We start from the raw sequence: 15,005 nt of genomic DNA on the forward strand, positions 1-15,005 counted from the left end.
TAGGAATGCACCTAGCTGTTCCAAATAAAGCCGGCCACATACTGTACCTCATTACACGGCCAGGCCGCAGTCCATTACATTACACGGTAACACAAGCCAGAGGCAGGGCACAGGGCTGGACGCTGCAGATTATTTTGGGCTAAGTACTGTGTCATTACACGGCCTCCCGCTCTGTATTTAGGCGAGCAGATTGCAGGGCAGAGACTGGGCAGGGCTGAGGTGGGCTCTGCCTCCATTGAGTTGAGGGCTTGCTCTTTTAATGTGTCTTGTGGCGGAGTTGTGCCTACTGTGCAGCCAAACCTTCCCCAGACACTCCCTGTTCCTCTCTTTCTGGGATTCCTCCTCATGTTCCCTTGCAAACAGCCTTAGGAGAAGCTCCCCGCTTTACCATTAGAATACATCTTATCTGGAGCTTATCTGTGGCAGAGCTCCTATCTGTGGTATCTTCTGAAAGGGGTGTGTGGAGAAAGGGAATGGGGGAGCTCTCTCTCTCTTCCTCCCTATAATCAGAGACCAACGGGAGGGGGCGGAGCCGAGGCGCCGTGACTGTAACGCGATAGCTGCTCAGCTCAAAACCGCGATCACTCTCTCACACACACACACTACACACACACCTCCCAGACGCGTCGACAGGACACACGCCGGAGTCGGAGCAGAGCGCAGAGCGTTACGGAGCCGCAGAGAGAGGAGCTGCTGCGGGAGATGGCATGAGATTACCGGGCTTTTTGGAGAGCAAGAGCGCAACACCTTTTCTTATTTATTATCCCGGGACACTGAAAAGCAGCTTCTGACCCTCGGACTGAGGCTTTGAGAGCTGTAACGGAGGACTTGCTATTACCAAGGACGACCCTCGTGTGCGCAAAATACGCGGGGACGCAGAGAGGGAGATACGGGGATTGGGAAGTCTGTCAGTCGGGACTTGGCGCACCCTGGAGCCGCTGTCTGTGGAGCGCACAGTATCGATCAAGGAGTTTGTTTGTTCACAATTTTTTTTTGGATGAGTGGCATCGCTGTGCTAAATGGACAGACTTTAAAGGAGCTGTGCAGATAGAAATCTCTGGATTTCTTCAGTGACATGTAGTTGGCACACAGTTTGCTCCACCATGGTTTAATAAACTCCGTGGGAATATTCCTTTTTGGTCTAATACAGGGGTGTGGATTTTTTTTTTTGGAGGAGCAGCAGAATTGTTATCGGAAACATTATAAACTTAAAGCTCTCTGCGAGTTTCTGCAACATCCAAGATGGATTTTGAGTCATCATGGATTGGATTGTTGATGGCATTGTGTCATCTGGCATTGAGAGGCAGAGGAGAGGAGGGTGAGTTTGAGTCACTTCTTTACCTAAACACACACACCGTATGTAAAATGCAGTATATTCAAAAACACAGGAGAATGAAATATATCTAGGGAATCTGGGAAATAATTTGTTTTTGAAGAGATATTGTCATGTGTTTCCTATTATTCCAACATTATTAATTCGTGATAACCAGACCCGTGTGTCTCTTGCTTTCTTGGATATTTGTTCCCGTAAATGTGGGAAGCATTGGGCTTAGAGTTGTTTTATATTTATTCTGTGTATGGGTTTATCAGAATCATAGGAGCCAAGGTGACGTTTTAAATTAAAGTCAGCCTAATTTATCCCTGTGCCAAGCCAGCTGTTCCACATCTAAAACTAAAGAAGTTGCTTTCATGAAATATTTAGAGTGGAAACAGTTATCTGTCCCAGCATAGCGCCTACCTCCAGCCCTCTGTGCTGTGGATGAGCTGATTACATGCATGAAAAATTCAAACACATTGTTTACCTCGGGTTTCCCCTTGTTTTGTTTATATGCAATTGAATTATTCATCAAGGGAAATAAACAAACCCTGATTAAAATGATATTTCACATCCGGGGGAAAGCAGGTTTTAGGCGTAGGCTGAGCGATTGTATACATTAGCGCCCAAGAACCTGTGCGTAAAAGCTCCAGTGTCAGCGTAGGATTGCTCTAATAGGACAGTAATCACCACTATTATCTTCATCAGGCACCACGAGTCTCTCCTTCATTGCCTCCTTGGGGTTGTGTGTGCGGGGTGGAGGGAGGCACGGCTGCTGGTTGGTGCACCGTCACCTCCACCTCCACCTCCGTGCGCTCCCCGCAATCAAATAACAATACGAAAGCAGATTATAGTGCAGGAGGAGAAGCCCTGCAGCTGGTGGAGCTTCCGAGCCTTGCTTTGAGACTCAAATCTACTCCGTAACACACTGTGGCGAACGAGTGGAAACAGCGCCAAATGTATTTCGAAGCCTCATTAAATGTGGATTTAACGCCAGGGAGCCCGGGCTTCCATCTGCTGGCTTGATCTAATAATAATTGTTTTAATAATAAGGAGAGGTTGTTGCTTTATCATGTCAGCAGAAGTGTGTGTGTGTGTATATAGGCTCACCACACTGAGGAGTGACGCCACTGGTGGGATGACACATGGTCTTTGGCTCAGGGAGTACCTACTCTAGCATTGTTGATGCTTTTAAGGTGGTTTGACTCCAGATGTAAGATAATGTAGACGCATGTGAACTGGGATTGTAGCAAAAATTGAGAAAAATGATAGGTTTTAATATAATATTTGTTTGTGACATAGTTGTCTATTATATTGAGTATACAGAATAATATGTATAGGTCTATAGTCTACATGTGGCTGTAGTTCCCTTTCTCCATGCGGGTTGACGAGCTGTTCATAGTCCCATGATGACGGTCGGGCTTTACAACACCACCCGCTGGTTTCACTGCGGCTCTGTTCACTGCACATGGGCTCGTCCTCTTGTTTAGGCTACTTGTTTTAAATAGGACAGTCGCTCTGCCTTTCTCATGTGTGTGTTTTACTAGCTGCCTGTGTACCCCTTGATCAGACACAGATGTGGGCCTCTTGGCAGCCATCAGGCAAGCAAGAAGCTAGATCCCCTCCCCTCTCTTTTACTCCCTCTCTCTCCCTTTCCCCTGCCAAGACACTGCACCGCATGTCCCTGCCTCCCGCTCCCCTCGAGAGCCACATTACACACAGATGCCAGAGGGAAGAGAGGCTGAAGGAGAACACAACGGAGACAGAAACAGGGAGGTTCAGAGAGAGAGAGAGAGAGAGAGATGTGAGGGGACAGGGACTGCAGGGAAGAATGGGAGGCAGATGCAAAGCTATAAGGCACAGAAAAGGGAACATCCACCGGGTCAGGAACAAGAAGGAAGAGGATTTATGGGGGGTGGATTGTGCATCAGAGTGAGGAGAGGGCAACATCAAAGCGTTCAGGGGTCAAAGAGTTAAAATGTCACCGGACTAGGGAACAGAAAGCGTTAAGGGGTTTATAAAGTGACCCTCGTCCTGTGTGACGCAGGCAGCTAATGGAAAATAAAAGAAGTGTTTTAAAATGATGCTCTTAAGCACACTGGAGTCACACTGGAGCTTTTGATGATCGACTCCATCTGGTTGGAGCTGCTTGGTACATTTCCAGTGGCAGAAAAGGTTTCCATTCAAATGTTTTGGAGCAAAATGATGCATGGCTGAGGCATCTCTGCGAGAAGTGTAGAGGTAAATGACTCATGAAAGATTTCCCATTGTGGCCCCTGCTGGTGGCCCCCTTTCCTTTTAATTTCTCGAGACCTATTTGCTGCAATCCTAATACCCAAACAGAGAGACTTGTAATCCACTTGTACTGTAGTCACAATAGTTTGACTCAGTGACATGTGCATCAATTACTCCTCAGCACAAGCATTCATATTCAGGCCATTAAGCAGCTCATTTGCATGCTTATTGATGGGCGGCTGTGCATCCTCTCTACCTATGGTATCGACTTCTCCCAGAGTTGGATTTCCACTAATTTAATCATTTATTTTCCACATGTGTTCTCCTGGCTGACTCTCATTTTTATCTTCCCTCTTTGTCTGTGTTAATTTTTTCTATTTGTTTTCCACTCCGCCTTTTTTCTCCCTCTACACGGCGCCCTTCAATTCTTTGCATTTCCCCGTGTTTTAATCTGCCCCAGCCGCAGAGGTATCAGCTGCGAAAAAACAAGGTCACCTATTAGCATTCATAGCCGAAGACAAACGGAGCGGCCCGTTCAATAGCAGTCAGGTATGAGAGTCACAGGCTCGTGCAAAAGCCCTGAAACAGCCCGCCGCACTGGGGGTGAAATTAAAAACAAGACCCCATAAATAAAACACAGCCTGGTCTTTCACTGCATTAGGGGGCTCTTAACGGGGGCTCAGGGACGGCTTTAGATGGGAGCTGAAAGGGGGTTAGCATTGTCAGGAGGAAAGGGTTTTAAATGTACTGTAAGTCACACGTGGGGTTAAAGTGGAGAGGGTGTGAATTAAATAAGAACTGCAATTCCCCCAGAAAGGTTTTTGTTCGGCACCACTGAAAGGTAACACTGTGTGAGGTGGGGGGCTAAAGGGTAGCAGCAAATCACCAAGACTCCGGCAGGAAAGCTCAATTCTTCACAGCTCTCCTTCGCCGGTGGAGGTTCAGTTTCTCCTCTGTAGACGGGGAGATGTTTTGTGAAAAGTGCTCCGGCTGCCGCACAGAGACAAAGCAGAGCACCAGGGAGACGGAGACATGATACTGCAGCCAGGTAGTGTTTAGGATTAGACCCTCACCATTAGCCCCCTGCAGGCCCCAGCAGCCATCTGTTTACTCCATTGATCCATTGATCCATTGATCAGGATGGGCAGCACCGTGCATTTAGATGATTAGCATGGGGCACTTATCCTGTTAGGGAGGGAGCAGGAGAGAGAAGACGAAAAGGGGATTTGGGGATATTGTCTTACTTTGATGTCGCTTTTGTTAGTTTCTTAAAGGTAGTTCATCCTTACTTAAATGCATTAAGCTCAGTTTGACAAAAAGCTATTGTTTGTGGATGTTGCATTTCCGGGCTGGTTGTTGTAGAGTGGGGTCTCTTGGTAAATGTTTTGTTTAATCTGGAAGAAAAGGTAGTAGAATCGATCTTAAACATCAATACAGGTTATATGTCTATTTTTTATAAGATCTTTCTTAGCAATTGTCGCAAATATACATATAAATATAAATATTAGCAAGGGTTTAAAACATCTGGCTTATAAGCAGTTGTCCACTTTTATTGGAAAGGATTAAAAAATATATTTATAGAGAATACAATTCAATCAGATATTTGTCGCCTTTTTTGTTTTGTGTAGTTTTGTACTTAAACATGCAAACACACACATCTGTGAAACATAAGGCATACCACCATTTCCAAGTATGGAAAGGTAAAACAAATTCTCCCAGAAAGTTTACAGAATCAGAATCAGAATCAGAATACCTTTATTAGTCCCACAGAGGAGACATGTGCATCGTTACAGCAGGAAAGAGCTTCATGTTAAGAAAAAAGTACGAAGTTATGATATAATATAAAAAATACAAATCCTGTAACAGTTCTTAGGATTTAGCAGCCAGGTATATATTACACAGTTATTAATGGCATATGTATATATTGCACATATAGCACATAGTATGATGGTATTTAACTGCAGCAAGTTACACAATTGACAGGATACAAAATGCAAAAAAACACACCTTGTAACGGTTCTAAGGATTAGCAGCCAGTTATAAATTACAGTTATTAACGGCATATATATACATTGCACATATAGCACATAGTTGATTGGTATTTAGCAGCAAGGGGTGATATAGATATATATATATATAGATATACAACCACCTTATTGAGGATATTTCATTGTTTAAGTAGATTTCAAAACTCTCACACACTCTCTGCCACTATTACTGCTCACACACTGTCTCTAACCCCCAGAGTATAGCGTCATTCTGCCTCAGCATGAAGGTGTGAGAGCACCAGGGGAACAGAGTGGAGCTCTTTTCTTCCTCCCTCCTCCTCATCATCCTCTCCCTCTCCTTGGGTCCAGTCTAGTGTGGAATGGGTGAGATTAAAAGCAAGTCGCAGAGACAACCCCTGCTCCTGACTGAATGGATGAGTGCTGCCCACTCTCCCCTCTCATTCCCTCACTCTGGGCGATAGCACTTTTTTAATTAAGGTGGGGGGGGGGTGGGAGGGGCAAAGAGACACTAGGAATGATGGAGGGATTTATCAGCGCCTCTCCTCACACTCGCAGCTTATCCCGGAGCGTGACGCCATACTTCCCCCGATAAGGCGGGCTAATAGAAATGAGAGCGCGGCTGGCACACACACACACACACACACACACACACACACACACACACACACACACACACACACACACACACACGACGTGAGCTAAGACATGCAGACATATGCACATTTACCCAGATAATGAAGATAAAGGCACTCACAGCGGGGACAAAGACGTCTCGGGGTTTGACTTGATCTGGAGAGACTAGAAACTGCACACACACACAGATTTGACTTCATTTCATTGACACACTCAAAGAAAACGATGTGGCACGCACACACATTTATGAAAAACTAACTTCTTCATACACACTCTAGCTCTTAAAACATAGTACCAACACACACACACACACACACACGCAGCAGTGACATTGTTCTCCTGTAATGGGGATTTGTTTGCAGCACGGTAGGAACACATGTGGCACTTGTGTGTAGACAGATTGGCTCCTGGAGGAGAAGAGACAGTGTAATTCATGAAGCTCACTGGCAGATCCTGAGTGCTTCCCCTATTTTACTGCTCCAACACAAGTTCTGCTCTCACACACACACACACACACACACACACACTCACACTCACACATACATGCATATTTTGTACTCACTAATTGCAATGGACATTAAAGCAATTAGGAAAAAACACACATCTGTCATCAGATGTATATGGCGGCTGCTGCATCCCCATCAATCTTTATTTTTTCCTAGCAGCAGCAAACAAACACCCAACCACCCACACACACACACACTGACACACACAACACACACACACACACACACACACACACACACACACACACACTGACACACACACACACACACACACACACACACACACACACACACACACACACACACACACAGTGCCAGGGCTAGTGTGTGTGTGAGCTGACTGACAGAGGTTTCCCAGTGGGGTCAGTGTCTACAGGGAGCCGCTGGATAGCAGGCATGTCTTAATGAGGCTCGTCAGGCTCTCTGCGCACACACACGCCATGTACACACACACACACACAGTCCCTTCCCTCCATCACTTCCCTTACTCATCGCATCTTTCTCTCTCTTCATCACCATCTGTATTTCTCCTTCCTCATCACCTTTTGTCGCCTCCCTCCCTCTCTCTCCGCCTGTCACTCGTCCACTCTCTACCCTCCTCGGTCCTCTCACCCACCCATCGTACATCACCCCCCCCACCGCCGTCACCCGCCTGCCCGTACGATCAATCTTCCCCTTTCTTCCTCAATCCATCTTTTATCCATCGCCTCTCCTCCTTCTCAATCCTCCACTTTCATCCTCTCCTTCCATTTTCCACCCTGCCGTAATCCCCCCTCCTTCCCTTTCCCCCTCCCCCCCTCCCCTCCTCTTCATCCTTCTCGGAGGCCATTGAATGGGCAGCTCAGGGAAAAAAAGTGTTGAGGCTGCAGGATTCTCCCCAAACGGCTTAATCTGGTGAGGCTCTGCGCGCCGATAGCCTCCTGCACACCGCTCCCTCCATAGGCCTCTCAACAATGACTGTCTGCACATCGGCAGCAGATAAAGTGATGTCTGTGTGTGTGTGTGTGTGTGGGTGTGGGTGTGTGTGTGTGGCTTCTGTCTGTCTTTGTGATTCTTTTCCATCCCTGCTATCTTTTTTGAAATTGTTCAGTTAGCTGTTTCTCCCACCTCTGCCAGCCCGTGTGATTGACAGGCCCTCTGTGTGTGTTTGGATGTGTGTGTGTGTGTGTGTGTGTGTGTGTGTGTGTGTGTGTGTGTGTGTGTGTGTGTGTGTGTGTGTGTGTGTGTGTGTGTGTGTGTGTGTGTGTGTGTGTGTGTGTGTGTGTGTGTGTGTGTGTGTGTGTGTGTGTGTGTGTGTGTGTGTGTGTGTGGGTGGCCGTTTGAACATGGAGCAGCGGGCTGTGTGTGCGCGTGTTTGTGTATAAAAGCGTGGGTGTGCGTTTAAGCACGCATCCCAGTACTGTACGAGCCTTCTCATGTGCACACGTAGCTAAAACCTGTGTGTGTGTTGCACATTTGTGTAACGTTGTACAAATGTGTGTGTGCATGTGGGCGGCTGGAGTCGTGCACTCGCATGAAATCACTGGCAGCTGTGTGTGCCTGGTGTGTGAGAGCGTGGGCATCGCTCCTCTCCAGCAACAAAGTAAGGAAGCCATCGCAGCTCTATCAAATGTCAGAGAATCTTAAGTGTGCCTTTTAAGCACAAAAGGCGGTGGAAATGTCAACACTTGAAGGGTCTATTACACTTCAAGCCTTTGGTGTGTTTTTTTTTCCTTTTCCGCTTCCTTTATTGATGCTTTCACAGGAATTTGAAAGAAACAGGCAAGAATATCAACCCATTTATGTCAAGAGTAGATGCATCTCAGCGGCTCCATGGTTAGCCCAGTGTGTGTTAGCGCAGAGTTAATGGCAGAGCAGCGTTAGCTTCCTGTAGCCTGTTGGCGATTCCCAAGTGGCACACCAGCTACAATATTAAGAAAACATTTGTCTCTTTGAGTTCAATATCACAAAGTTCATTACATTGATATCCCCACGGTGCACACACACATACAGCAGGAGGTAGAGAGCCAAACCCCCCCCCCCTACCTCCACGCTGTTGTCATGGAGAACACGTTGCGCCTTTGGCTCCGTGAAGAATAATAATGCCTGCAAATCTATTCCAATGCAAGAGTAATAAAAGATTGTGCACAATGCTGCGTGTGTGTGTCTGTTGGTGTGCATGCAAAACACCCATATACATGTTCCCTTTGTACGTGCATGTGAGTTTATGTGTTTGGCGTGTTTATGGGAGATAACGTGAAACGCGCGAGCCGCCTTAGCTGTCAGGGCGCAGGCGGAGAAAAGGGCCTTTGTTGCCGCCTGAGCTTCTCATTACAGAGTCGCTGTGACCCCAGAACCCCGCTAGACAAGCCGTCTGCGTGTCACTTCCTGTCTCAGCCTGCCGAGCGACGCCATTGGCAGGCTATTGTTCCTGGGAGAGCGTGATAGGATCAGAGAATGTGTCCTAATGTTTGCAGATTGGCTTGCCGGAGCAACAATTACACTTGGTGAACGCTCCCGACGGGGAACTAGAGAGATAAGAGCCTGGGTGTGGAAGAGTGAAAAGAAGCCTCTGTGTTTTCCTCCATGTGTGTGTGTGCGCTCACCAAATGCAGCGTTGATGATCTTTTATTGTTTTAATAGCTTATCCACTCGCATTGAGAATCCACAATGGAGAAGTTTTTCCAATTTCCTCCAAACTGACAGCCGAAATTGCTTCCTTTGTTTTACTGTTCATTTGTTGCTCATCACATCTTCATACAGGGAAACAAGGCCAATGAAGGAGGGTCCTCTGAGTCACTGTTATAGGGAGCAGATGGTTGAATGCTGTAGAAATGCATTCAATCTGGATTTAAAGTTACCATCAATAACTGTTCCCCCTCCTTTCTCTCTCCTTCCTCTCTCCATCACAGTGCCAGCGTGCGGAGGCGTGTACGATGCCACCGAGGCGGGTTACATCACCTCCCCTGGTTACCCTCTGGAGTACCCCCCTCACCAGAACTGTCACTGGATCATCACGGTGCCGGAGCCCTCGCAGCGCATCGTCCTCAACTTCAACCCGCACTTTGAAATCGAGAGGCTGGACTGCAAGTAAGACGGGAGGGGCGTATAGCGGCTTTTTGGAGATGTCATATTGATGTCTGACACTCTCTTCTAGCAGAGTAAAATGGCTTTTTACAAATAGGACTTATTATTCTGGCTGAATGATGATTTGTGTTGACTTTTTCATTAGTATGCTGTAGAAGAATTTGCATCCCAAATAAGTCATTTCCTGTCGAAGCGCACAGGTTTTTACATCTTATTATAATTCACTGCCAGCGGTTTGGCTCCGTCCCAAGTTGTTGAAACATTTCGACCACAACAGGCCAATTGCAAAGGAAATTATAATTGCAGATACAAGCTTTCTGCAGACCATTAAGTGGACTGCGGGTTTTCTTTTCGTGAAATAATTATTTATGGAGAGAATGGGCGCCTTCCTTTCTCACATTCACACCATTAAACATATTATTTCCTGGATGCTACCCAGTGCAACCACTGACCTCTTTAAAGGCTTCTGCCGAGCAAATTACTGCATTAAATTCCTTGCTCAAGGGCACATCAGCTGCACAGAGCCTCCACAGTCAAAAGAAGCCGAAATGTGCAAGTTTCCACTTCTCATTTGCATGACGGTAGATACAGATAAGCTCATCAAATTAAACAGTGAATGGAAAGAATGATTCATAATTAGTCCATGTGTTTCTTCCATTGCTGACTCGTGATGTCATACCTTCTGTTTTATTCAGCTTGGAGGCTTGAACACATTTATTTTCAAAACTGTATCAGAAGGACTGGACCGGATGAAAGAAATAAATCATGATTTGATTTTGTAGAATTTGGGAGGCAGAGCAGGAATAAACAGAGAGAGGACGGAGCAGAACATAATTTAGCCCAGCTGTTAGTCCTTTCTCAGAGACATGAATAATCCAAATCATATGGTCTCCTATTGTCTTTGACCTCAGAGGAACGAGGAAGAAGTCGAAGTCTCCTCTGTTTAATCTACTTTTAAACAACCGAGTCAGCGGGAATGTTACAAAATTCCCCCACTTTAAGACTTTTGCGTGTGTTTAAAGTGAACACAGAGAAGATTTGGTCGCTGCAATTACGACTATTTTATCCCCCAGTCCTTTCTTCTCTCTGTAAATCGAAGAATTAATAATCCTACACGAGTGTTTTTGCATTGTTCACTGACAAAGCACTTTGTGTGGCAGGCAGAAGAAGCAACTTTCATGGGCACATCAATGGCGGCGTCAGTGAAAGGGTTTTGTAATGATTGTCGATTCTATTCACACAGTTGTGTCTTGTCGCATCGAGCCGGAGAATGTTATTTTGATGTCTCCGCTTTGTGTCTCCTGTCGCTTTTGTCAAACCGTTGCATAATTATCTCCCTTTCGCAATACGTATCTCAGTAATAAACGCTTTTACACCAGTGTCAACACGGCGGCTCACTGGACATCCTGTGTATGGAGAGCTCAGCTGGCGATAAGCAGTGTGTCGAGTCTCTCTCACAGCCCAAGGCATGCGGCAGTCGGAGGCCGAGGGAGGAGGAGGAGAAACTGAAATGGCTCCTATTTTCTCCTCTCCACAGACGCTTTTATTGCAATGTTTTTTTTACACTTGCCTGGAGGAACTGAGGCCTTTGCCTGCCCTCTCACACACACACTCCCACCCAATCTGCCCTCGTATGAGTGTGTGTGTGAGAGTCAGTGAGCGTGGGTGGTCAAAAGGCGTGTGAGTAACTCTGCAAGCATGTGAGCGAGTATTGCTCCTCTTCCCTCTTCTCTACATCCATCCATCCATCCGTTCTCCTTGTGATAACCCACGTTTAGAAGGCCCATTAGAGGGGAAACGGCAACATTTATTTATGCATAACCTCGACCACTAATGTGTTTGCCCTTCTGTGTTTCATGGAAGAGGCATTTCCCTTTGGGGCGCAGCAGAAATAAGTGGAAAAAGTCAAAGTACAGCTCGATACTCCTGCCCTCTCTGTCCTGTGCTATGCTTTTTACCGGGATTGATCCAGCCTTGTAGCAGCGTTAGGGGTAGCTTCCTTTCCTTGCCTGTATGATTAGGCACGGCTGTGTGAGGGAGCCGAGATTTCTGCATGTTTTCACGGTGCTCTGTGAGGGCCGGGGGTCTGCAGAGGTGGAGGGCTCGCCATCTTGGTCAAGGCTGAGAATCTGCATGACAGCTGGGACTGCAGAGAAACCCGAGCTGTGTGTATACCTGCAGAGCTACGTTTCCTGTGCTGCTGGAAAATATACAATACTATGGTCACAAAGATTGTAAAAGGACACATGTTTCCAGTGGTTTCGCTTCAAAAACACATACACGTAGACACTTAGGCATGCGACCTGTCTGTGTAAGAGCTCTCATATCCCCTTGGGCCCTGTAGGCACGTATACAACGGAGAAAAGTGCTTGGTCAGCCCAGACGAGGGGTCTGAGCTGCGGCTAATACCCCCAGCCAGCTGCTGATTTTCCCTCAGTGGGTTCAGACAGTCAGCGCTCGGACGGTGCGCCGCGGCTCTGCTGCACCAATCAAATCCCGGCTCTATGCAGGCGCTCCGTGTCTGAGGTGGCACTTTAATTCAGGATTTCATTTCAGGGGAGTCCGACCGCGTGCCAAATAGCTCTTACCTCCAGGTAGCCAGCCGATTGATGTGAACCAAATGTAATAACGGCTAGATGAAATATCAGACCCATACCTCTAATGCAATCTGCCATCACCGAGCCCCAGGATGCTACCTAGTGATATACCAGCAGCTGAGGAGAGCTGGAGACTCTCTTCTGTTCTCTCATTCTCCCTCTCCCCTATAGCCTGAGGATGGAGCGTTTTATTTTTACACACTTGAATCACACACCCACGTCATAAAACCGAAGGCAGCCCCGAAGATCCATTTCTTCCACCTATGTGGTTTTTATTTCCTCACTCTTATTCGGTTATTTGTTATTGACTGCAGCCTGAGGGCGGGGGAGATTTGAAGATATAACTTTATATAACTTCACACACAGAGCTGTGAATCCCTCGGCCCTGACACGCCGGCTCACAGCGCCACCGACACATGGCCCCCTGGTGTGTTTCCATATGTGCGTGATACCACCATCTTACTAATACCCAGAGGTGGCGCAGAGAGGTGTGGGATCAATGTCTGTATTCCGCTTGTAATGGGAAATCCATTGATGATCAGCTAGGGCCAGAGGCAAGGATGGAGGAGGGTGACGGTCAGGGATGAAAGGAGAGACAGATGAGTGGCCAGAGGTCACGACTGAAGGGAGTTGTTCCGGTTCTGATGCGTCAATATCTGGCGCTCGGTCGGACAAGATCACGGTCATCAGTGTCCGGCGGTGATAGCTAATACAGCGCTATCACGGTGATATAATGAGTAAAAGGTGGGATCACATGTTAAAACCAGCCATTTAAGATCATTCCTTTAGAGGGACTTTGTCTGGATGAATGCAAACGCGCCATTGGAAGATCTGAATACCTGCTGATCTTGCTCAGACACAGTTAGAGTCTGATGTTTCAGATCGATGGCACTAGAAGGTCTGGGGCCGAGGCAGACGGCCTGTGGTCGGCGGTTTGCCCCCGGTCATGTGTAAGTATGAGTCTGTGATGGACAGCAGGAGAGGGAGGAGAGGCAGGAGCAAACGAGGAAGAGGAGTGCTATTTGTTTGGGGGCTAGATTGAAGATGGCAGGCCTTGAGGATCTGCAGGGATTTCGCTCGCAGCATCTAGTTAATATTTCAGAGGCACTTATGGTTTATTAGAGTCCCCTTTGAGGGGCGGGAGGAGCAAGTGTGTAGACGGGCGTGTGTCTACTGTACGCCCTCCGCCTTGCTTCATTTCTGCTCCAGCACATCATCAGGAGGGAGAAGAAGAAAGCGACAGACGTCTCTGCGTTGTTTACCCGATCGGGATCTGGTGGGTTTCCGTGCTCCGAGAGTGGAAAAAGAGTGGAAACACAATGCAGCAGAGAGGGGAAATAACTTCAACTGAAGGCCTCGAGAGTGTGAGCGCAGCCAAGTTTGGTTTGCTGATGTTCGCGAACAGCTGTTGCTCTTTTACATGCACAAACAAAATAAAATCAGACGACCATGACGCGCCCGCAGCAAATTATGTGTTCATCTTTTGTGTAATGTTGACGCTCCCAGTGAATGCTTTATGTGTTTAAGTAAATAATAAGCAAGATCTCACACACGGGTAGTTAAATGAGCATTTCTGGTGATTTTTACATTTCTGAGTAACATGATGAGCCCTAAATGCCATAAAAGTCCGTTTGAGAGCCCTTTAAATATACAGTATACACATACAGCAGTTATGTTATTCTGTACTGAGGTGCCTGCAGGGAACATCCCTATCCTCAACCAACAGCAAAGGTGTGAAAGGCAATTAGTTGTTGTGGCGTACAGGCGGAGTGATATATGAGAGCGGAGGAAGAGAAGACATGTCTGAACTGGTGCAGAATTACTGGCCCTTGGGGTTTTTAGTTTCCTTAACCCCTCTCCCTCTGCTCCGGCTATCCTCCACGGGAGAAAGGAGGGGAGGGTTCAAACCGGTCCCCCCGTAATGGCTCCATAAACACAGCCAGACAAACGGAAAGCATGGGGAACGGGTGGTGTCAGACATGAGGCGGGGTTTGGAGCAAAACATCTACCCTAATGGAATCTGGATCTGGATGGGGGGCTTAATGTGTGTGTGTGTGTGTTCACTGTGTGCGTGTGATTTATGTATGTGTGTGTCGGGGAATGCGTCCAAGTGTTTGAGAGAGACAGACATGGGGCTCTCACATGTCAGGCCCTCATGCATGTATTCATCAGAGCCCGGGGAGAGGCTGAGCGAGCGGGTCAATAATCACATCTGAGGAACACTCACTCGCTGATGCTAATCCACGACAGGAGAGAGCGAGACAGAAGGAGAGAGACCCACTCCAAAATCAATTAAAACCTAATTAGGCTCTCAGCTCTTTCGCAGGCCTTTTATCCTCTGTTTGTGGCGAGTGTGTGCGCGCACGCCTGTGTTTGTCCACATCTGCGCGTGCACGCGTCCGTCTATCTCCATGGGTGCGTTTGTTGGCACTTGTTTGAGTGTGTGTGTTTTCCCTAAGCGTGTGTCAGTTACAGCCCTAAGCAGGCGTACTTAGGGATAGCCGTGGCTCTTACAGGCTCACCGTGGGAGCTCCCAGCCAAAGCCGTCCCGATCGCCTCCGTAATGCAGGATTACAACCAAGACATTCAAGAGAATCGGACTTCTTTACTCACACGCACAAGTGCAACTTTTGTGCAGATTTGC

The 15,005-nt window shown here is 47.3% G+C and overlaps 1 protein-coding gene across 5 annotated transcripts in view; it reads left to right on the forward strand.

Annotated features, from left to right (window-relative positions):
• Positions 1-596: 596 nt before the first annotated feature.
• nrp2a (neuropilin 2a) overlaps positions 597-15,005 on the forward strand; it is a 53,116-nt gene continuing 38,707 nt past the window's right edge. For all 5 annotated transcript variants that reach the window (XM_034151266.1, XM_034151268.1, XM_034151267.1 and 2 more), the window contains exons 1-2: positions 597-1,318; positions 9,590-9,767. In XM_034151266.1, the coding sequence (XP_034007157.1) occupies positions 1,243-1,318; positions 9,590-9,767 (254 nt within the window). In that variant the 5' untranslated portion in view covers positions 597-1,242. The remainder of the gene's footprint in view (positions 1,319-9,589; positions 9,768-15,005) is intronic.

The sequence above is a fragment of the Trematomus bernacchii genome, unplaced genomic scaffold, assembly GCF_902827165.1.
Source record: "Trematomus bernacchii unplaced genomic scaffold, fTreBer1.1, whole genome shotgun sequence".
Taxonomy (NCBI): Eukaryota; Metazoa; Chordata; class Actinopteri; order Perciformes; family Nototheniidae; genus Trematomus; species Trematomus bernacchii.